The sequence below is a fragment of the Kogia breviceps genome, chromosome 4 (assembly GCF_026419965.1).
Source record: "Kogia breviceps isolate mKogBre1 chromosome 4, mKogBre1 haplotype 1, whole genome shotgun sequence".
In the NCBI taxonomy this organism is placed as follows: Eukaryota; Metazoa; Chordata; class Mammalia; order Artiodactyla; family Physeteridae; genus Kogia; species Kogia breviceps.
The window spans coordinates 170,064,824-170,088,148 of NC_081313.1; the positions used below are offsets into that span (position 1 = coordinate 170,064,824).

At 49.2% G+C, this 23,325-nt stretch overlaps 1 protein-coding gene across 18 annotated transcripts in view; it reads left to right on the plus strand.

Moving 5' to 3' along the window:
- The first annotated feature begins 6,679 nt into the window (after positions 1–6,679).
- Positions 6,680–23,325, plus strand: part of SLC27A1 (solute carrier family 27 member 1) — a 31,532-nt gene continuing 14,886 nt past the window's right edge. For 3 of the 18 annotated variants that reach the window (XM_067032429.1, XM_067032435.1, XM_067032440.1), the window contains exons 1-2: positions 6,710–6,953; positions 8,765–8,932. In XM_067032429.1, the coding sequence (XP_066888530.1) occupies positions 8,766–8,932 (167 nt within the window). In that variant the 5' untranslated portion in view covers positions 6,710–6,953; position 8,765. Of the gene's footprint in view, positions 6,954–7,421; positions 7,579–7,942; positions 8,063–8,373; positions 8,648–8,764; positions 8,933–23,325 lie in introns of those variants that run through there. The other 15 variants (XM_059062503.2, XM_059062504.2, XM_067032442.1 and 12 more) reach the window with 10 other exon arrangements.

Here is a 23,325-nt window from a genome sequence, read left to right on the forward strand (position 1 = left end):
TTGTGTGACCCCGAGGCTGCTGGCTGGCTGCTGTCCCAGGATTAGGAAGTTTTAGGAGGCCAGTTTAGAACCTCACTAATCTCCCTAACCTCGACCTGATTCTTTGCTGCCTCTGAGGGCAGGGGGCCAGCTGCTTATGGGCCTGTCTCAGCAGACAGCTGCTAAGGCATTAAAAAAACAGTCAGACTGACATACTGGTGTGAAAATATTTTGTTAAATTGTGATGTAAAAAGATACGTGCCTCTTCATGAATGCATTCGGTAATCCTAAATCACAGTGCTCGACTAATTAATAACTGTGATTTCTAAGTCGAGATGAGCATAAATGATATTTCAAGGTGTCTGCCTGCCATGACCAGGATGTCCTGTGGAATTATCTTTGATTTACACAGGTGACAAAGTTACAGAGCTGGCCAGTATCTGCTTTGATAGGACATGAAAAAACATGCTAAATTCCAGTTAGAAATTAATAAGAATAAACTTTTTTTTCTTCCCTTCGCCCTCCTGAATTCTGTCTGAACAGCCCACCTTACGATTCCATGGTTAGTAAGGGTGAAAATCATGGTCACAATATTTTGCAGCCCTCTCCCACCAAGCGCTGGGAACTTGTTCTCTCCTTGAAGCCAGATTGGCTCCTAACTTGCTTTGACCACTAGAATGTGGTGGAAGGTGTGAGTTCGCAGGATAAGCCTTATTCTCACCTCCCACTTTCAGTCTTCTGGAATGTGGCCTCCAGACGCCCAATGTAAGGAAGCTGATCTAGCCCAGAGGTTGGCAAACTTTTTATGTAAAGGGCCAGGGAGTAAATATTTTTGACATTTTAGGCCATGGAGTCTCTGCTACAACTTTGGATTCTCTTATTGTGCAAAAGCATCTCTAGTCAATATGTAAATTAATTTATGTGTCTGGGCTCCAATAACACTCTATGTACAGACAGTGAAATTTGAATTTCATAGGATTTTCTTATGTCGTGAGACATCAATCTTTCGATTTTGTTTTCAACCGTTGAAAAATGTAAAAACCATTCTTGGCCCACAGTGAGCAGGATTTGGCCTGCGACCTGTTCTACCCTATTGGTTGAGAGGCCACATGGAAGAGAGCTAGATGCCCAGCCAACAGCTAGCACCAACTGCCACATGTGTGACCTTCCAGCCCAGCCACTGACAGAATGTAGCACAGTGACTGTGCCAGGTGAGACCAGCACAGGGACTGCCCAGGTGTTACTGACCAGGGTTCTTGGCCTCCTTAATCAATAGAAATTGATAAGAAGCCAGACAAGGAGTTCCCCCAAGGCTTTACTGGGGCCCCTGCTGCAGGCCCCTACTTGCAGAACAAGTAACAGTTTCCCTCGCTGGCTTGCTTGCTGAAGTGGGGTCGAGCTGGGTCCTTATACGGGGTGGGGGGAGGGGTGTGTCCAGGGGTCGGGCCGGAGGGGCAGCTTTGGTGGTCTGCCCACCCCTTTGGTGGTGGTGTGTGCAGGGGGCATGCGCAGTACCCCGCTTTTGCTCCTGGCTCTTCAGAAGTGGCAGTTGGAGTTTTTTGGTCTTTTTGTATATTGTTGTCCATAGTTTGCCCCAACTGCGCGTGCAAGCAGTTCTTTTTAGTCCCTTCTAGTTTCTTTGTATTAATATTTTGTTGCTTGAGGAGACTTTTGTCCAGGTGCAAGCACTGCAGCAAAGGGTCCCAGGTCCCAGCCTGTCTCACAGGCAACCCATGGGATCCTGAGAAATAGTTGATTAGCCTTGTATGAAGCCACTCAGTTTGGGGTGATTTGTTATACAGCAATAGGTAACCAGAACACCAGGTCTTGAGGACTTTTCTGGCCCTAGGGAGATGTGAGAGACGGAAAGAAACTTAGTATTGGCTTTAAACAATAAAAAAGAAAACCACAAAATCTTCATTCTCAAGAGTTTAAATTACCTTGTCAAGGGTTTGTGATGGGTCCACCTTTCATTCTGATAGGGATGGAATAAGATACTTACACAGCTAGAAATCCCACTAGGGGAAGATAGATAGAGAGGGACTTCAGGAAATGCCCAGGTCATCTGGCAGCTAAACAACAATCAGAACATTTTGAAACTAAACAGACTTACTTAGGCCAGTACCACGGACAAAATGGATACATGACCTGCATTTGGCTTTGTGAGGTCTGTAAGATAACCTGCCCTGAAAAACTGCATTCCTGCATGTAGCTTACAGAGGAATATGGGGGAAAGGTGAAAGAAACTAGGGGAAAGGTGACATTATACTGAAACCTGAGATGAATTAGCATATTTTAGTATATGTCACCACCCTTTTACTAATAGGTTGGCCAAAAAGTTCGTTCTGGTTTTTCTGTAAGAGGCTATGGAGAGACCCGAAAGAAATTTTTGGCCAACCCAATACATATGATTTAAGTAGCTCTATGACAGTCCCAGTTAGACCATACAAGCTTACAGGAGGAGCTAATGAGGTAAGCCTTGACATCTACCCAAGAATGAGGAAGAAGGGGGTCTTCGTCCCTCCCTACTTTTTCTTTGATTATGAAAATGTAGCCACCTTTTTTCTCAGGACAGCAGAGCTCTCTTGCCTGCCTGCTTGTATCCTTCACAAGAGTCCTATACTATTAAATCCACTTCTTGGGACTTCCCTGATGGTCCAGTGGGTAAGATTCCACACTCCCAATGCAGGGGGCCTGGGTTCCATCCCTGGTCGGGGAACTAGATCCCACATGGATGCCGCAACTAAGAAGTCCGCGTGATGCAACTAAGAATCTGGCATGTCACACAACTAAGAAGTACGCATGTTGCAGCTAAGACTGGCACAGCCAAAAAAAACCCCAGCCCACTTCTTCCCTATCACTGTGCCTCTCGTTGAATTCTCTCTGCACCAAGACACAAGAACTGGAACTTCAGTCAGCCCTGAGACCAGGCGTGAAGTTTCAGCTGGGAGATTGTGGGTTCAAGTCCCATCTGCCAGAGATTGTCCGTTGGAGTCCGATCTGAGCTGTGCGGTTTCAATTCCGTTTAAATTTTCCTGGTTAGATTTTCCTCTCTCTGCCAGAACCATGGGAAGTCCCAACTTATTGTGAATTCAAGAGATTACTGAGAGCAAAATTATCTCAACAATGGAGAACTCTTCTAAGATGTTTACAAGGTACAAAAATAAAGGGAAACCTCACAAAAATGGAGTTGGGAGGCTAGAGGGGGAGCTCTCATGCAGTATTACTCAAGGTCAATTACAGCAAGACCTGTCAATTACAGGCCCCAACAGAAGAATCATCAATAGGAAGGAATCACCAATTACAGGCACCAAAAGAAAGCATGTACATTGCATCTCCTACAAGAAATCAACTACCCCAGGAACTCAGCCAATGAGAAACTCTCATCACCCTGAACACTCACTTTTCTCCAGTGGATTTTCCTTCCAAACAATGCCTCTCAACTTCCTTTCTTTTTAAGTAATTTTTTTTTAAATTTAAATTTTAATTATTTTTGGCTGCGAGCGGGCTTTCTCTAGTTGCAACGAGTGGGGGCTACTCTTCGTTGCGGCGGGTGGGCTTCTCATTGCGGTGGCTTCTCTTGTTGTGGAGCACAGGCTCTAGGCACACGGGCTCAGTAGTTGTGGCTCATGGGCTCTAGAGCGTACGCTCAGTAGTTGTGGCACACGGGCTTAGTTGCTCCGCGGCATGTGGGATATTCCCGGACGAGGGCTCTAACCCGTGTCCTCTGAATTGGCAGGTGGATTCTTAACCACTGTGCCACCAGGGAAGTCCCCTCCTTTTTCTTTGTAAAATAATGTTCTTCTTCTTCTTTTTTTTTTTTTTTTTTGCAGTATGTGGTCCTCTCACTGTTGTGGCCTTTCCCGTTGCGGAAAACAGGCTCCGGACGCGCAGGCTCAGTGGCCATGGCTCATGAGCCTAGCCACTCCGCGGCATGTGGGATCTTCTCGGACCGGGGCACGAACCCGTGTCCCCTGCATTGGCAGGCGGACTCTCAACCACTGCGCCACCAGGGAAGCCCTTTTCCTCTCCTTTTTGTTGTCGTTGTTGTTGTTGGACTTGTCTATGGTTTTCACTGTAGGTTGCTTGTCCTGAAATGTAATTCCATGCTATTTCCCCATAAACCCATCTTTGCTGGTAAAATAACTTTTATTTTTCAGGTCAACATAGGTGCCAGGCTTGTGTGCTCAGAACAGCCTACAAGGCCTGTATGGTTTTGTTCCCTTTTGCAGGTGAAGCACAGAGCCTGGGAGAAGTCACCCAGCAAATGGTGTCTGTCACTCTGCAGAGTCCATTCCAACTTAACTGGGCCTTTCAGCTATCCCAGAATTTCCAAACTGTAGCCCCCTTGCAGTTGGCACCAGGTCATTCTCTGTGGTGCGGAGCTGTCCTGAGCACTGCAGGACATTTAGCAGCATCCCTAGCCTCTACTCATTAGATGCCATAACACCCCTATCCCCACCACACCCGGTCCCACGTTGTAACAATTAAAAATGTCTCCAGGTGTCACCAAGTGTCCAAAGGAGCAGGATTGCCCCCGAGTTGAGAACCACTGCTCCAACTGGTTACACTGCTTATATTGGGTTGACTGGTGGCCCTTAAAGAGATATATCCAAGCCCTAACCCCCAGAACCTGTGACTGTGACCTTATTTGGAAAAGAGTCTTTGCAGATGTAATTAAATTAAGGATCTCAAGATGAGATGATCCTGGATTATCTAGGTAGGTCCTAAATCCAATGACAAGTGTCCTTTTAAGAGGCAGAAGAGGAGAGGACACAGACACACAGGGAGAAGACCATGTGAAGATAGAGGCAGAGATTGGAGTGATATGGCCAGAAGTCAAGGAATGCCTGGAGCCACCAGAAGTTGGAAGAGGCAGGGAAGGGTCCCTGGAACTTTCACAGGGAATGAGGCTGTTGACACTTTGATTTCTGACTCCTGGCTTCAGGAAGAACTGAGAGACAATACATTTCTGTTATTTTAAGCTACTCAGTTATGGCAGCCCCAATAAACTGATACCCCTACTGTAGTGGGCACTTGAATTTGGCGCAGAGCAATGGCTCACTACCACACGGTGCTCATGTTCTTCTGATAGTGCAGTTCCCATGCTTTGATCTTCCGGTTATTTTATTTGAATGTGTGCTTCATTTCTCTTGTTCTTCCAGAAAGTTCCAAGAACTCCCTTTGCTGTGGCCTGCAGACCCATGTAGTCAGCCGGGGAAGGAAGATACCCATCATTCTGTGCCCCCCACCTACTGTGTGCTCACTCTCCGGATGAGAAGCCCCTTGTGAGCCTTTCTGCACAGCACGGTGCGGGAGGTGGGCGTTACCACCCAGAGGGCGACCAGTGTGCTGAGGGGAGAGGTGACCTGCCCAAGGCCACCCAACTGGAGACGCTCAGAGCCTGCTTTGGCCCTGAAAGCTGAGTTCTGTCCCCCTGTCCAGGACTCAGTTTCCCTTCCTGTGAAACAGGGATAGGACCGTTCCTTAACCAGTCATCTGGAATCCCTGGGGACAGTTACGTTTTTGGAATTGGGAATTTTTCAGGTCTTAGGAAGGTAACAGGGCGAAAGCTGCCATGTGTCGTGTGATGTCCCTGGGGGGTGTGGGCAAGCCCCTATGTAAAGGGATAAATAAAGGATAAACAGGGGTAAAAAGGGATCATTGATCACTGAAAACAGCCAGGGTCAGTGCCGGGGAAGTGGTCCCCCTGCTGGAGTACTGGCACTACCTTAAGAAAAAGTTGGGTTTACAGAGCCTTTTTTGGGGTTTTGGGGACTGCTGACTGAGGAGAAGAGTATCTCCGTGCACAGCATTTGGGATCTTAGTTCCCTGACCAGGGATGGAATCTGCACCCCCTACAGTGGAAGCACAGAGCCTTAACCACTGGACCACCAGGGAAGTCCCACGTGTACTATTTAGTCAGGGCTCAGTAAACTTGGTAAGATGGAGGGAGGAAGAGAGAGAAGAAAGGGGGAAGGGAGGAAGGGAGGGGAAGAGGAAAGAGGAAGAAGGGAGGAGGAAGGAAGGCAGGAGGATGGGGGAAGAAGGGGAAGAGGAGTAGTGGGGAGGAGGAAGGGGGGAAGGAGAAGGAGGAGTGGGTGGAGGAGGGGGAGAAGGTGAGCAAAGGGGGAAGTGGAGGAAGGCTAAGGGGGGCCTTCAAGAAGGGAAGGAGAAGGGGGAGGGGGAGAGAGGGAGGAAGGGGGGAAGTAGGGGGAATCAGGGCAAGATGGTAAAGAGGGAGGAGAAGTTTAAGGAAGAGTGAAAGGGGAGGAGGAGGGTGAGGAAGGGGAGCAAACTCTCTGCCCACATTTGTGAATGAATGAATCTCAACCCCAGCTAGTGTGACAGTTCCAGGCCTCAGTTTCTTTACCTGTAAAATGGGGTGATCACAATAGTGCTACCTGGCAGGATAAGAGTGCTGCTGTAGTTACTGGGCATTGCTGACTCCATTGACCCCCAGTTGAGAAAGTAGGGGACCAGTAGTGACTGGCTCTGGGCCTGTCCTCTGGATCTGCCTCCTCGTCCCCATTTTACCCACCCTAGGTGGCCCGCAGGGACCAATGGCAGCAGGGGTGCGCGTGCGTGCATGTGCCTGTGTGTGTGTGTGTGTGTGTGTGTGTGTGTGTGTGTGTGGAGGGGAGCGCCTGCCCGGTCCTGTCCTCTAAATGGTGCTGGAAGCAGGCCCTGGCCGCCTCCCAAGGAGAGTGCTGAGAAGGTCGGCCAAGCTGTGCAGAAAACAAGCAGGGTGGGGTGCGCAGAGGGGCAGGGGAAAGGGGAGCTTGGAGAGAAGGAGCCAAAGCAGAAGCCCACATGGGCACAGCGCAGTCAGAGCAGGTCCCAGGAGTCTGCAGCAGCAGAAGCCCCGGAAGGGAGTCCTCTGTCTTGTATTCACTGTTGCTGCCCGCCTACTGCCTGAGCTCTGGTAACCCTGACAGAGCAGCCAACGCCTGAGGGTCTGTGAGCGGTTCCAGGTCAGCCAGGGAACAGGGTGGTGGGCAGTGAGGCCAGCACTGGCCCGCACTTGATCAGGGGGAGGGCTTTAGGGTCTCTAGGTGAGCATTTAGGACCTTGGGATGCAAATAAGGGACTCTGCAGTTCCTGTGGAAGGGTGGGGAACTGGTGTGTGGATTTTGCCCTCCCTGGGCTGCTGCGGTGAGACTTAACTGATAAGATTTCGGGATATGGATTTGGGATTAGTTGGGGGTCCTTGGAATATATCTTTTTTAAAAAAAATTAAATTTATATATTTTATTTTTGGCGGCGTTCGGTCTCCGTTGCCAAGCGCGGGCTTTCCCTAGTTGCTGCGAGCTGGGGGCCACTCCTTGCTGTGGGCTTCTCATTGTGGTGGTTTCTCTTGCTGAGGAGCACGGGCTCTAAGCGCACAGGCTTCAGTAGTTCTTTCACGTGGGCTCAGCAGCCGTGGCTCGCGGGCTCCAGAGCGCAAGCTCAGTAGTTGTGGTGCAGGAGCTCAGCAGCTCCGCGGCATGTGGGATCTTCCCAGACCAGGGCTCGAACCCGTGTCGACTGCACTGCCAGGCAGATACTTCACCACTGTGCCACCAGGGAAGTCCATTGGAATATATCTTTAAGACTGAGGTAGGGGTTGGATATTCTGGGGCCCCTAAGCTGTGAGTTTAGGACTCCCCAGGTCCCTGGAGTCCGAAGAGGCTTTGGGGATTGGGCTTAGAATAAGCTGGGGCAAGAACCCAGTACAGGTAGCCTCTGAATGTGAACTGAGAGTTGCTAGTCCCGCGGGGTAGGAATTCTGGTTTCCATCTAGGGCTTGGGCCGGGAGCGCCCGGGAGCCAAGCCTCCTGGCTGAGGGACGCATGTGTTTCCTAATCGCCGGCATGGATGGGACGGGGGAACTGGGAGGCTGGCGAAGTCTGGTTGTCACGGAGACAGCCGCCTTCCTCGCCAGGCGTTCTAGCCCCTGATTCTCGTTGGCCGTCGTCACTCTGGCCAGGGTGGCCTCTCTATGGTCGTGGCCTCCGGAAGGGGGCGGGCGTCGGCTATGCGGCTGTGCGGCAGAGCGGTTCTAAGCCAGACAGGTCGGAAGAGAGCCGGCCTCGGAGGGCAGGTGGGGCGGGGCCTAGGGTGCTAGGAGTGAGGTGGGGGGGCGGTGACTGGGTCAAAGCCTGAGGGCGGGGCCGGCGACCGGGGTGGAACTTGGGCCTGGGAATACGGGCTAGGCCCAGGACTGGGGGCGGGGCTTGAGCTATTCTGGGCGGGGCCTGGCCCAGAGTGGGTGCGGCGTGTGCTTGTGGACGGGGCCATAGGCCTAACCTAGGGGCAGAACCTGGTCCAGGGCGGGGATGGGGAATGGGGCTTGTGCTTACGGGCGGGGCCGGAGACCTAACCTGGGGGCGGGGTCAAGCGAGTGGAGGTGGGGCGGATAGAAGTGGGACCTGGGTCTGTGGTGGGGCCAAGGTGGACTCTAGGCTTGAGGGCCAAGTCGTTAGGATGGAGCTTGGGTCCAGCGTACAGCTGCTAAGTCGAGGCATGGGGTGGGGCTTGCCAGTGACTGACGGAATGGAAGAGCTCTGCCTGGGGGCGTGGAGATACACTAATAATTGGAAGAAAAGCCTGGGCCGGGATAGGAGCAAGGAGGCCTGTGCCCACTTTGGGATGGGGCGGAGCCTGTATGAGACACGCCCAATCCCAGGTATGCGGGGGGGGCCCGGCTCGAAGCGGGAGCGGAGCGCGACTTCTGGGCGGGGTTGGGTTGGCCGTGGGGCGGGGCCCGGGCGAGCCTTGGCCTCAGAGCTCTCCGCCTCCCCAGGATGCGGGCTCCAGGTGCGGGTTCGGCCTCCGTGGCCTCTCTGGTGCTGCTGTGGTTGCTCGGACTGCCGTGGACCTGGAGCACAGCGGTGGCGCTCGGCGTGTACGTAGGCGGCGGCGGCTGGCGTTTCCTGCGCATCGTCTGCAAAACCGCGAGGCGGGACCTCTTGTGAGTGCAGCCCGGGCCTGATACAAGGGCTGGGGTCGGGGGCGGGCTGAGCGCCCAGGGGGGCGAACAGAGGGGGCTGAAAGGGCAGCTTGGGGGACCTTGAGGGCTTGGGGGGGATAGGTTTTGGAGACTGGGGGCGGGGCTTGGGTGAGGGCGGGTCTAGGGGCGGGGCTGGGACCTGAAAAGAGTGGGCTGGCGGACTCTGAGGGCACCATTTGAGTAGATTTCAATGTCCTTGAGCCTGCGTGGGTGACCTCAGGGCTCTGGACGGCAACTTGGGGGTACTAGGGCAGCGAGTAGGATTTCCAGAGAGCTGAGGCCGATTGGGAGGCCGTGCGTGTTTGGGGAGGTCTCTATGGGGCTTTGGTGACTGTGGGAGGGCTCTGGGGCGTCTTCAGGGACTCGGGTAGGTCCCTAGGAGTTCTCAGGGGGACTTTTTCAGGGAGAATGAAAGGGCTTCCTGGGGCATGTGTAAAGGGCTTTTAGAGCCTTTGAAGGGTGTTTGTCTCCTCAGGGCCATTTACAGGTCTCTCTGTGGTCGGGGTGCTCTTTGAGAGTTTGAGGTCTGTGCGTGAGTGACTTTGGGGGTTGTTCAGAGTCTGTGGAGAAGTTGCTGTGTATTCCAAGATTTGCTTAGGGGTCTCTGGTGACTGAGAATCTCTGGGGAGGGGATCCTGGTGGTGTTTGCAGGCATCCTTGGAAGGTCTCTGGGGTATCTCTAGGGGCTTGCTCAGAGAAGCTGTTGGGAGTCCTCCTGGGGTGAAATAAGTGCTTCTGGGCATTACCAGCGGAGCAAATCTCAGGAACAGCCTCCGTGTGGAAGTCCCTGAGCACTTGCCATGGGTCTGCCAGTCTTGGTGCCCATGGGGAGATGGGAGGACTAACCCATTGTAAGGGTGAAGAAACTGAGGCTCTGTGAGCAGCAGGGATGGTGTGCAGCTGGGAAAACTTCCACTGCAAATTGACTGGTTCTGAACCTTCTAGAACCTGACCTTTCTTTTCCACGCCCTGGCCCCTGCCTCTGCCCTTGGTTTTCTGACATGCAGATTGGACTGTGCTCTCTGTTCAGACACCTTCCACAACCTCCATCGTCTGCAGTAGAAAAGACTCAGCCTCCAGCTGGGTACTTGAGGTCCTGCCAGTCTATTCCCTGCCCACTTGCCACTCCCCACCTCTCCATAGGTTCATCTGGCCCCCAGATCAACTTGCCTTGTCAGGCTCAGGCTGCTTTCCTCTGTCTGGAATACACTGGCCCTCCTTTTGCCTGGCAACGCCTTATGATGTTCAGGGGACCCTTTGCTGAATTTTCCTGCTCAGCACCCTCCCATGGCTCTTTGTTGCTCTTAGAATCTAGACCACATGAGGTTTCTGACCATGTTCCCAACCTCCTGTCCTTTCCTTTGTCACTCTTCCAGCTACACTGGGCTCCTTGCTGTTCCTAAACACACTCGTATTTATTCCAGCCCCAGGGCCTTTGCATTTGCTATACCCTCTGCCCAGATCACTCTTCCCCTGCTCTTCATTTTCATCATGCCATGGCTTAAATGTCACCTTGTCAGACAGCTCTCCCCTGGCCCTGTGTCTCTGTAGACCCTCCCACCTTGTTGCTCTCTGGCACTATGTGAGGCACTATGCTAAGCGTGACTTCTTCAGGTCCTCCCAACCACCCTGAGAGGCGGGTACTCTCTTGTCCCATCTTACAGGTGAGCAAACTGAGGCACAGCATAGTTTTGTCACTTGCCCAAGGTCACACAGCTGGCCAGTAGTGGGGGCAGGATTTGAACCCAGGCACTGTGGCTCCAGAGCTTGACTTGTAACCACTAGGGGCATCAGTCACTTGTAATTATCATATGTGTCTGCTTTCTTGCCTTTTAATTTTGGGGTCTCTTTTCCCCCACTAAACTGTGGGCCCTGTTGGGGGGCCAGCACATATGGAGACTGTGTTGGACTTTGTGCTCCTGTGGCCCTGGTCTCCTGTCAGGGCGGCACAAAACAGGAGCGCAGGATATATTTTTTGGATGGCAGGTCTTCACTCCTTCCTTGGGCTCCATGGGGCAGGGGATATCTGTGACCAGCTCTGTCTCCCCTGGGACGGGACAGAAGCTGGGTCTACTCTGAGTCCCCAGCACAGAGCTTGACACACTTTCTGTAGGAGGCAGCCTGGAAGATGGCCCCACCTCCCAGTCTTCCCACCTTTGTATGATCCCTTCCCTTTGAGTGTGGGCTGGACCTAGTGACTCACTTTTAATGAACAGAATACAGCAAAAGCAATGGGATATTACTTCTGAGATTAAGTAATAAAAAGACTGTGGCTTCCATCTTGGGTGCTCTCTCATGGGTCACTCCCTCTGGGGGAAGCCAGCTGTCATGTAAGGCAGCTCTGTGGAGAGTCTCACATGAGTGAACTTGGAAATGGATTCTCTCCCAGTGAAACCTTGAGATGATCACAGCCCCTGCTGATACCTTGATTACAGCCTCACAAGACACCCTGAGCCAGAACCACCCAGCTAAGCTGCTCCTGGATTTGTGACCCACAGAAACTGTGAGATAATCAATGTTTGCTCTTTTCAGCTAGTAATTTTGGCTGCAGTTTGTTACACGGCAATAGCTAACTAATGCAGCTTATATAACAGCCACCCACCTCTATACCAGGTTTTGTTCTAGTGTTCTCACAGTCCTGTAAGGAAGGAATGCTTACTAATCCCATTTTGTGGTTGGTGAAACAGAGCACCGAGAGGGGAGGTCATTTGCCCAAGAACACAGAGCTGAGGAGCGCCAGGACTCCAGAGTATGTGTTCTTAGCTGCTGTGTTGTGCTGGGGTGGTTGTGCAGGCTGGCTGCATTTAGAACCCAGGTTCAGAAATATTTAAGCACCCTGCCTCAGCTCTTCTAACTCATCTTCTGTTTTCCTCATGAAATCTGATCACATTCGTTTGTGTTTATTTCTTCCTGCCCTGGTGCCCTAGAGCTCAGGGTGAAAGCAGGAAGGGGGGGAAGGAGCAGAGGGGCAAGAAAAGGCCTCAGGAAGGGCCCAAAGGTGGACAGTGGCCTCTTTGTCCCCAGGATGGGGGTGGCTTGTGCTGCTGCCAGGCAGGGTGGCCCAGACATGTGGCTGGAGCCCAGTGCTGAAGGTCTGCTGCCCGCCCGTGTGGGTGTGCTCCAGAGAGGCTGGGGGCGAGGGCCGGAGGGACAGGCCGTGAAGACTGGGCCCCATTGTGAATGCTTGAGTAACTTGAGCACGAGCCACTGCAGCCTCAGTCGAGTTTCTTTGCTGTGCTGTCTGTGGACAGGGAGCACCCCTGTGGGAGCTGCTTCCTGTGGTTCCTACCTTTGCTGATGGCCCTCTCCCCATGGCTGTAACACTAGTACCCCTTCATGGGGTTCTTGGGGTGCTCTGTTGAAGCTCTTAGAGGAGAGCTGGGCACATAGTAGGCACTCAGACTTGTTGGTGCTGATTGCCTTCACCCAGCAGTGGGTACCTCAGAGGTTAGGTGCTTGGTGGCTAGAGCCAGAGTGTCTAGCTGTGGTACACTCTGCTGCTTGGTAGCCCATGAAACGTCACCCTCTGAGTCTCAGTTCCTTCATCTCTAAGAGTACACCTTGTGCATCCTCTCTTCTTTAAGAAAACATGAATTGAGCACCTGTTGTGTGCAGCACGGGCACTTGGCCTGTCACGTGGTACATGGTGAATGTTTGGGGGCAAGCCTGAGGAGGAACAGAGGGACCCTGCCAGGGGGCCTGGTCTGGGTTGTTCTGTCCTCTACTTGCTGTGTGACCTTGGGTGTGTAATGCACCTCCCTGAGCTCCCAGCTCATCCACCCTCTGACATGGGGATTTTAGAACCCTACTTTGGAGGGTGGCTGTAAGGTTAGCTCCGTAAATGCTGAGGCTGCTCACCGTAGCAACTCTATCTATTCATTGACTGGTTGAGATATCAGTATCTGACTGGGGAGGTGGATGTATAAACAGCTAACTTTTAACATTTTACATTTTCAGTTATTTTTTTGTAACAGTTAATACTTACCACAGGTACAAAATTCAAATGTTAGAGAGAGTTTTGCAGTGAATGTTGCCCTCTCTCCACTGCCCCCAGCCCTGCAGTTCCCATCCTCAGAGGCATCTTGTGTCTCTTTCCCAAGAAATATATGTAGACCTCTTGCTCTTGGTGCTCACAAATGGCCACACATTCTCCATCATGTTCTTCACCTCCTGCTTTCTTTCTTCTCTCTACTTTCACTTGAAATTTTTGCTTTTTTAATTTTTAAATTAAATTTTATTAATATAATATAGTATATATAATATATATAATATAATATATATAATATAATATATATAGTATAATATAATATAAAATTTTATTAAATTTTATTAAAATTTTTTATTAAAGTCATGCAGGCTTTGAGATGAAAGACTCTAGCCTTCTACCTCAAGTGGCAGCTGCCAGCCCCACCCTCTACCCAGATTTTCCCTTCCCTTCCAGGAGTGATTCTTACCTCTCCTTTGAAGCTTTTGGACCTCACCTCCACATCTCTAAATGGCTTATGTGACAAATCTGCATTTTTTTCACTTTGAGACTTGACCTGTCATCTCACTCCATGGAATATGAGGATTTGGCATCCCTTTATCCCCCTGTCCTCACTCTCTTCCTAGCCCTGTGCATGGTGTATACATACCCACCCTCATACATACACAGACACACATGTTCTTCCATCCTTCATTGTCCCAATATTATTACAGTTGATTCTCATTATTTGTGGTAGTTTTCTTCTTCTTCTTTTTGGGAAATGCTGTAAGGCTTGCAGGATCTTAGTTCCCCCACCAGAGATTGAACCTGCACCCTTGGCAGTGAAAGCACGGAGTCCTAACCACTGGACCACCAGGGAATTCCCTGTGATAGTTTTGTTCTACAGAGTTGCTGCGAACATTGAATTAGCAAATACTGAACCATTGTTCCTAGGGAAAATACAGGGTTAGGTTCTTGCAAGCCTCTGATCACATTTTCATCAACCAGTCAATACATAATCTTGTTTTGTGTGTATTCTGTTTAAAGACACATCATTTAATATATATCATTGATTCATTACTATTGAACTCACTGCCAGCAACATTATAACTCATGCCTGAACAAAACTTATCTAATATGTGTATCTTCTCCATAAGGCACATCACAGCCTTCTTGTACTTAGGAACACTAGACAGCATTTCAGCATTATGCCTGGGGCCCATTTTAAACAGCAAAATCAACAACAAAAAGCACAAAAACACCAAAAGATGTGGCATTAAATAGACTGCCAAAAGGATGCTTGTTTATATATGAGTTAAACAACTTTATGTATTCTTGTCTGGAGTTATTGATTGCCTTCATATTGGTTAGTTTTCTATGTATTTATCTCTACTTCAAAGCCAAACTCCGCAACATTTGTCTCTCTCTCCTCTATTATTTATAGCATCAGATGAGCTTTCAGTTTCGCCTTTTTGGAGAAGTCTCTCTTTTAGCCTCCAATCTGTCCAGGCTGGTCTAGTTGGTCTCTCTACCTGGTGGGCAGCCATCACACCAGGCTTGCTCCTACCCATCTTCCTGAGGATTAGCGTCACTTCTGTCTTGGGTTGGATACCCTGTTTCCTGGGTCCCTGATAGTCCTCATTCTTGGTTTACTCCTTTAATTAGTTGGAACACATCTTCATTAGCTTTGGGAGAAATCATGTATAGAAATTTAATTTTTTGAGACCCTCCATGTATGAAAATATCTTTATTTCCACACTCACACTTGACTGTTGGTCTGGGTATAGACTTCTAGGTTGGATATTATTTTCCTTCAAAATTGAAGGCATTTCTATCACATCATGGTTATTGTTGAGAAGACTAAAACTCTCTGATACCTGATCCTTTGCAGTGACTTTTTTTTTCTTTTTTTTTTTTCCTTCTGGAAACTTGTGGGATCTTTTCAAGATGGTGGGTTATTTCCATCCATTGTATGATCTGTTGGTGGGTTTCAGGTCAAGGTAGTTTTCTTGATGTTATCATTGTGATTTCCTCACCTTTATTTCCTTTGTTCTTCTTCAAACTCCTATGATTGAGTACCTGGAACAATGTCTAGCTTGATAACATTTATTGAATGAATATGATGTTGGATCTTCTGCACTGGTTCTATAATTTTCATATCTTTTTTTTTTTCTTAACATCTTTATTGGAGTATAATTGCTTTACAATAAAAAAATAAGTTTCTGCTTTATAACAAAGTGAATCAGCTATCTTCTTTTTTATTTTCGATCTCTGTCTTTTTATCCTACTTTTATGATATTTCTTCAAATATGTCTTTCAGTCCTTCTATTAATGTTTAACTTATGCCTTCACATTAAAAATTTTTTATTATGATTATTCTTTGTTCAAATTAATAGACTATTTTAATTGATTTTAAAATATTTTTTATATATACTTCATTTTTTATTATCAGTTTTAGGTTTACAGAAATTAAGCAGCAAGTACAGAGAGTTCCCATATACCTCCTTACTCTCCCCTGCAGTTTCCCCTGTTTTTAATATCTCTTATTAGTGTAGTACGCTTGTTACAACTGATGAGTCATTGTTGATACATGATTATTAACTAAGCCCTATATTTTTCATTAGGGTTCATGTGTACATTCTTTGTGCCCTCACATTTAAATTTTACAGGATCTTTTTTTTTTTCATTCCCTGAAAGCTTTTATATAGCATCCTATTCTTGTTTCATGGATGCAATATATCTTCTTACATTTTCAAGTATATTAATGACTTTACTAGTTTTTTTCTCTTTGCACAATCTCTTTTTCCTCAAAGATTTTCTTCTTTGTTTATTTTAGTCTCCATCATCCCTATTAGAGGAAATCCCCAGGAATCTGGTAGTCCTTGGCTGTAAAGCCAATTAGAAGCTCTCAGCATGGATGTGTGTAGTGGGTGAGGAGGTCTTGTCAACTGAGATTCATGATGGGGTCACCTGGCCAGGTGGTGCTTTGGGGAAAGTCCAGTGCAGTGTCTTTGGGTCTTTCCTCCAGGCCTGGGCACAGGCCCCACCAGCAGCATCCCAGGAACACATCTGTGGAAGAGGGCTGGAGGCTTGGCATCTGGCAAGTAAACATTCACTTAACACCCATTTGCAGGGAGGTGCCCCACCCAGAAACCCTCCTGTGGATGGACTTTCAATCTTCTCCTGGGTGGCCACTTTGTTTTTTTTCAAGTGAGATACTGACGTATAACACTCTATTAGTGTCAGGTGGGCAACATAATGATTTTCTATTTGCATAAAGGTTTCTCCTGCTACCCCAAAATAGAGCATTCCTCTGAAACCTTTCATAAGCCTAAATGGTGTAAAGGGAAGAAGCAATGACCTTAGGATGCATCTTGCTAAGGGGTGCACAAAGTACATTGAGATGAAGCTCAGATGCTCACAGACACAGTTCAAAGCTATGGCAGCTTGATGCTGGGACGCTGAGCGTAGTTCCCAGGGAAGGAGCTTGGCAGTGCCTCTCTCACTACTTTGGGTGCACGCTGCCCCTATAACAGCTCCCTGCAGAACAAACACCGAACACTATTTTTACTTTTTGTCTTTTATTGTAAAAGCGAAAATCCTCTTTGGATTTCTTTTGGTTAGCAAAAACAGGTACTAATTTTGGTCTTTCACAAAAGAGTAGCGGCATTAAAGTGAATTTTTGAAAAGTAGGGGATACTGGTATATTGTGAAATGATCACCACTGTAAGTCTAGTTAACATCCATCACCATACCTAGTTACAAAAATTTTTTTCTTGTAAGGAGGACTTTTAAGATCAACTCTCTTAGCAACTTTCAAATATGCAATGAGGTATGATTGACTGTAGTCACCATGTTGTACATTACATCCCCATGACATTTATTTCACAGAGGGGGCTTCTTAAACAGATTTCCATCAATCCTCCACTGCAGCCCAGGATTCTGCTTTCCCCCTCCTCCTGGGGCCTCCACCTCTCACGTGCTGCTGCCCAGCTTCCCAAAGTGGGGTGATTTGGTCTCCACTTCCATTTTCCCAGCCCTCGTGCATTCACATTTAAGTCCTTTTACCAGCCGTTTTGGGAGGCACTGTGAACAGTCAGTGTCTGAGTGCTCAATCTGCCATCTTTGCCACAAGGTCAGCAGTAACTTTTCCCATTTACCTTTAGGGTCCTTCCTCATCCCTTGCATTGGGGGCGCCATTCTTGTGCGCAGCCTTCTGTTGTAAGCTTCAGCTCGAGCCGTGGTTCATCTAACCCCTGGCTTACTGCAGGATGTTTGGATTCTTTCCCATCTTCTGCTCACTGGAAGCTACAAATGAATAATGCGCCGTCATTTCCCCCGTGTGACTTTAATGTGTCAAAATCAGTATACCAGTTGGTGGAGCGATTCAGAGCCATGGGGAGACATTCCCGACCTTGGGCTGTCTCCTCCTACTCTCTGCTTCACTCACTTCTCTCCTCCTGCTGGCCTTTGCTCTCTTTTAAACGTGCCAATCTCCTTCCTGCCTCCAGGTCTTTGCACTCGTGGTGCCCTCCACCTGGAATACTTCCCCTCGAGCTTTACTCACGGCTGGCTCCTTCTCATCCTTCGAAGTTCAGTGCAAATGTTGCTTCCTCAGACAAGGCTCCCCTGCCCCATGGGTGAAGTCTGTCCTGGTTGTCCTTGATCACATCATCCTGTTGCTTTTTTCTTAGGAAATGTATAAAGCTGTCATTGGTTTTGTTTGCTTTTTCCTTGATTATTGACTGTAAACCCATAGCAGCAGGGATCACGCCTACCTTGGTCACCTGTGTGTCCCCATTCCTGTCATGATGTCCAGCATGTGGTGGTACTTTGTGGAGGTGTGCTGCACTTGTGGATCAGCTCCTCTGGGGAGGTGTTCTCCATGAGGAGGCTTCAGCTGCAAGTAGTGGGAATCACAACTAGAAGTGGCATCAACAGTAAAGCACATTTATAGCCATGTGCAGTGGGGTATTGGGACATGAGGTGGCTTCAGGTTGATCAATTTGTGTTCAGCATGTTATCATTGGCCCAAGTTCCTTCTGCCTTTCTGCTCTGGCATCCTTGTTTCAAAGGCTTGGCGTCTCCAGTTAGTTACCCTCATGGTCTCATATTGGCTGCTGTGGCTCCAGCCATCACATACTGATAGAAGAAAGTGAACATGGGACTACCAGGCCGCATGTTTCAGGGGGTGTGAAAGGGGCTATTGTGATGGCGGGAGGTCTATGAGTTGGGCAGTGTTGGAGTTAGAGCCAGATTTCCAGAGCTTTGAACACTGAGCAGAAGACAGTCTTATGTTCCCAGGGAAGTGTTCTGAGCAGGGAAGCAGCACAACCAGGCTGGCCTGCATGGAGGAAGAGGGTGGCTTGGTGAGGAGGGTTTGGGCCAGCCAGGCAGGAAATGCACTTGTTCCCAGACAGTGGGAATGGAGACACACCCCCTCTGCCCCCTTGATTGGGGCACTGGGGTGAGAGCGGTAAGGAAGATAGACAAAGGTTGGAGATGAAGCAGAGTGTATTAGTTTCTTGTGGCTGTCATAACAATGTAGCACAAACTGGGGGACTTAAAAAACAATAGAAATTTATTCTGCCCTAGTTGTAGAGCCCTGAAGTCTGAAATCAAGGTGTGGGTAGGGTTGGTTCTTTCTGGAGGCTCCGAGGGAGAATCTGTTCCATGCCTCTCTCCTAGCTTCTGGTGACTTCCAGCAATCCTTGGCAGTTCCTTGGCTTGTGGTTGCATCACTCAGTCCAATCTCTGCCTCCGTCTTCGGATGGCCTTCTTCTCTATGTCTGTGTCTCCTCTTCTGTCTCTTAGAAGGACACTTGTCATTGGATTTAGGGCCCATCCTAAATCCAGGATGATCTCATCTGAATATCCTCAACTTAATTACATCTGCAAAGACCCTTTTTCCACATAAGGGCTCATTCACAAGTTTGGAGGATCAGGACTTGGATGTATCTTTTTGGGGCCACCATTCACCCCACTACACAGAGAATGGGGCCTGGCCCAGGGTGGAGGCAGGAGACCAGGGGGAGGTGACTGCACTGTTTCAGGCTTGTGACGGTGGGGTCTTGGCCGTGCTTGTGAGATAACCGGATTCCAGCTAGTCTGCATTAGAGAAAGTCATTTGTTCTACCCATCCTTGAGGACCTCCTGTGCCCCACACCCTGTCTGGACTTTGGGGATGCCATGGTCACCATGACACTCCATGAACACACCAGATGATGCTTTTCCTGTCCTATAGAGCCCACAGCCTAATGAGGGAGAAGGATGCTCGAGAAGGAAATGAGGAAATAATTTAAACATCAGAAAGTGACAAGAAGAATACAGCATGTGGGGGAGAGGCAAGGATAGTGCATGACTACTGCAGCCAGGGCGGTAGGTGTGGGGCACCCAGCACAGGTGGTCAGATGAGAAGGAGCCAACCGTGCAAAGACCTGGGGGACGGAAGAGTGCTCCAGGCAGAGGGAACAGCAGGTGCAAAGCCCAGAGGCAGGACCTGACCCTCCTGGGCAGAGTAACGATGAATCCCTCTTTTTCAATCCTTTTTCTTGGTTGGGCACTTAATACATTTGACAGGTATTAGGCCGAGAATTGCACTGTTCCCCCATCTACAGATGCACTGCTGTACTGGGCCTTGCTTCCTCTTTGTAAATAGGACAATGACAGTACCTACACTTTGCTGAGCTGGAGAACACCTTGGAGCTTGTTATGTTCAGTCTCCTGATATTCCAAGTAAGGAAACTGAGGCCCAGAGAGGGCAGGGTCTGCCCATGTGCCATAGCTGGTAAGCGGTGGAGTAGGATCTGAACCAAGGCCATTGACTCCAGGGCACTTTCTCTTTCCTCTGGGCTCTGCTGGGGCTCACAGCTCTGGGACAGACACTTGAGGAATCAGTGTTTACACGAGGCCCTCAGATCCTGTCCTGCCTCCTCCCCTGGACCATTACCCCCAGGGGACTTCCTGGGCTGGCCCCGGCTCTTGGAACTTGCTTGTTCCTCTTTCTTCCTTACAGGGTAGGTATGAGTCAAGTTGCTGGGCAGATAAAATGCTAATTCAATTCTGTTTTCTTACTGACAGTGCATACCTCCCTGGGGAGAGGATAGCAACAGAGTTTATTGAGAATGTAGGACACGCCAGGCCCTGTCCTTAAAAGTCTCCAACCATCTCTTTTATCCCCTAATGACCTGGAAGGCATGGGATCTTATTGTCCCCATTAACCAGGAGGCACAGAGAGGGATGTACCCACCCATGCCCGCTGTATGAGTGTCCTGGGACTGCCGTAACAAATTACCACAATCTTGGTAGCTTAAAACAAAAGGAGTTTGTTGTCTCAAAGTTCTGGAGACCAGAAGCCCAAAATCAGCTTCTGGGGGGTCCAGGTGTCCTTGGCTTGGCTTGTGGCTGCATCACTCCAGTCTCTGCCTCTGTCTCCTCAGAGCCTTCTCCCTTGCGTCTCTGTGTTCTCTCTTCTTTTTTTTTTTTTTTTTTTTTTTACTTTTTGGCTGTACTGCACAGCATGCGGGATCTTAGTTCCCTGACCAGGGATTGAACCCACGACTCCTGCAGTGGAAGTGCAGTGTCTTAACCACTGGACTGCCAGGGAAGTCCTTCTCTCTTCTTGTAGAGATACCTGTTATTGGATTTAGGGCCCACCTAGGCAATCAGGAGACCTCATCTCATACTTACCTTAATCATATCTGCAAAGGCCCTGTTTCCAAATAAGGTCATAGTCTGAGGTTCTGGGTGTACATGAATTTTTGGAGACACTGTTCAACAACTGCATTCACACAGGCAGAAGAGACTGGGCTGCATTTGAGCCAGCCTGTGGGACACCAGCATCATCCTTACATTCTAGGCCCTGTTTCTAGTGCTGGGACTATAGCCCTGGACACAATAGACAGATAGACAGGGTGCCTGCTCTCATGGAAAAAGACAAAGAATTCAGGAAACCCACAAAGGAAGATGGCAGTTTTAGATTGTGATGATCACTTTGAAGGAATAAAATGATGGTGGTGGGGGGGTGTGGGTGCTGGGAATGTATCAGTTACCTATGGCTGTGTAACAAATTACCCCTGAAACTAGGGACTTAAAAAATGATCATTATCATCTCCTATGTGTAGGCTTTCTTACAGCTCAGTGCTGGGTTTCCAGGGCCAGTGTCCTGAGAGAAAGGGAAAGCGAGAGGGCATGAGGGCTCCTGCGTGCTGGGAAGAAGGTGTGCTGTCTTTGTGCCCTGGGCTCAGAAGTCACATAGCATCACTTCTGCTACATTCTCTTCCTTAGAAGCAAGCCCCTCAGTCTGCCCACACTCAAGCGGATGGGAAATAGAACCCACCTTTCAAAGGGAGGACTGTCAAAGGGTTTGCAGGGATATTTTAAAATAGCCATACTGATCCAAGCTGGGCGGGGCTGGGAAGACCCCTCTGAGCAGGTGTCATTGGAAACTGAGAGGTGAAGGATGAGAAGGAGCCGAGATGAGGGGCCTGGGGCAGAGTATTCCAGGCAGTGGGAGCTGGGCAAAGGCCCTGGGGCAGGAACCTCTGCCCTGATGAAGATCAGGGAAGGAGGCAAGAGCAAGCTGGGGCAATGGAGGGTGATGAGGTGGCCAGATGCATGGGGCTGGGCTGTGCTGGGCCTCACAGGCCACAGGGAAGGCATTTGATTGAAAAAACACTGGGAGCCTTTGGAGGGTTAAAACATTATTTAAAATTTTTTTTGTTTGTTTTTGATTTTTAAAACAATTTTTTAAAATTTAGGGAATTCCCTGGGCAGTCCAGTAGTTAGGACTCCACACTTCCACTGCAGGGGGCCCATTCCAATCCCTGGTCAGGGAGCTAAGATCCTGCAAGCTGCGCGGCACGGCCAAAAAAATTAAAAATTTTTTAATTAAAAAATTTTTATTTAAAAATTTTGTTATTTTTAAAATTTATTCTTTTATTTAATTTTTAAAAAATCTGTGTTAAAAACATTTTACTGGGGCTTCCCTGGTGGTGCAGTGGTTGAGAATCCCCCTGCTGATGCAGGGGACACGGCTTCGTGCCCGGGTCCGGGAATATCCCACACGCCGCGGGGCGGCTGGGCCCGTGAGCCATGGTCGCTGAGCCTGCGCGTCCGGAGCCTGTGCTCCGCAACGGGAGAGGCCACAACAGTGAGAGGCCCGCATACCACAAACAAAAACAAAAACAAAAACATTTTACTATGGAAAATTTCAAGCTTACAGAAGCAGAGAGAATAATGTAATAAACCCATGTGCCCATCCCCCAGCTTCCGTGATCTTCATATGATTGTTTCCTCATCTCCACCTACTTCCTCCTCTGTCTGAATCTCAGTGGCACATCTTTCTATCTGTTAGTTTTCCAGGGTGTGTGTCTGGAAGGTAAGGACTCCTGTTTTTAACGTTGCCACAGACAGTCTTCATGAGTTTCGTTCATTCATTCATTTTTGTTGTAGTAAAATGCATATAAAATTTACCATTAGCGACGTTGAGTACATTCACAGTGTTGTACAACCATCAGCTCTATCTAGCTCCAGAACATTTCCATCACCGCAAAAGGAAACCCTGTCCCCATTAGCAGTTACTCCCCATTCCCCCTCCCCCAGCTCCTAGTAACCACCAATCTGCTCTGTCTTCATGGGTTGTTTTTGAGGTGTAACTTACATATAATAAAATGCACCCGTTCTAAGTGTTCATTTAGGATTTGGGGAACCACACCCAGGTAACCTTCCTGGGGGCAGAGTGAGGACCACCTGTCTCGGTCAGGGCAGAGCAAGCTGCTGTAACAAACAGGTCCCCACTTGGCAGTGGCTTAACCCAGCACAAAGTTACCTCTCAGAGTCCGGTGGCAGGGCCGGGAGCCAGGTAAAGCCAGAAGACCACTTGTTTCTTGAGCTCCTGCACTGAGAAATTCTAGCTTTCTTGGTTCTGTGATCTAAAGCCATTTCTGTTTGCTTAAAACAATACAAACAAGTTCATGTCTCACTCATCTGACAGCCTGGCATCATCAGTGATGACCGCTCATCTCCACAGGGTCATTCAGGAGCCTGGCTCCTTCTACTGGGGTTCCATTTTCCCCTGGGGCCTCTGCTCTCCTTGTCTTTACTAGCAGGTGGAGACAGAGGAACAAGACACCTGCCATCACGGCCTCTCACTAGCCTGTCTTCTGGCCTCACCTGGGGCAGAGGCACCTCCTCCCCTGGGTGGGGTCACACGTGCTGGATGGCTTAGCCCTCTGTGCCTAGTGCCATTGAGTAACTTGGGAGTGGAACAGCCCCCCAGCTCAGGGGGTGGACCCCAGGGCCCGGTTGAAGCAGGCGGGGCATGAGGAGTCCAAGCTGGAGGCAGTGGGGGGTCAGCATGGGGCACTTGGGCTGCCCCAGGAGAGAAAAA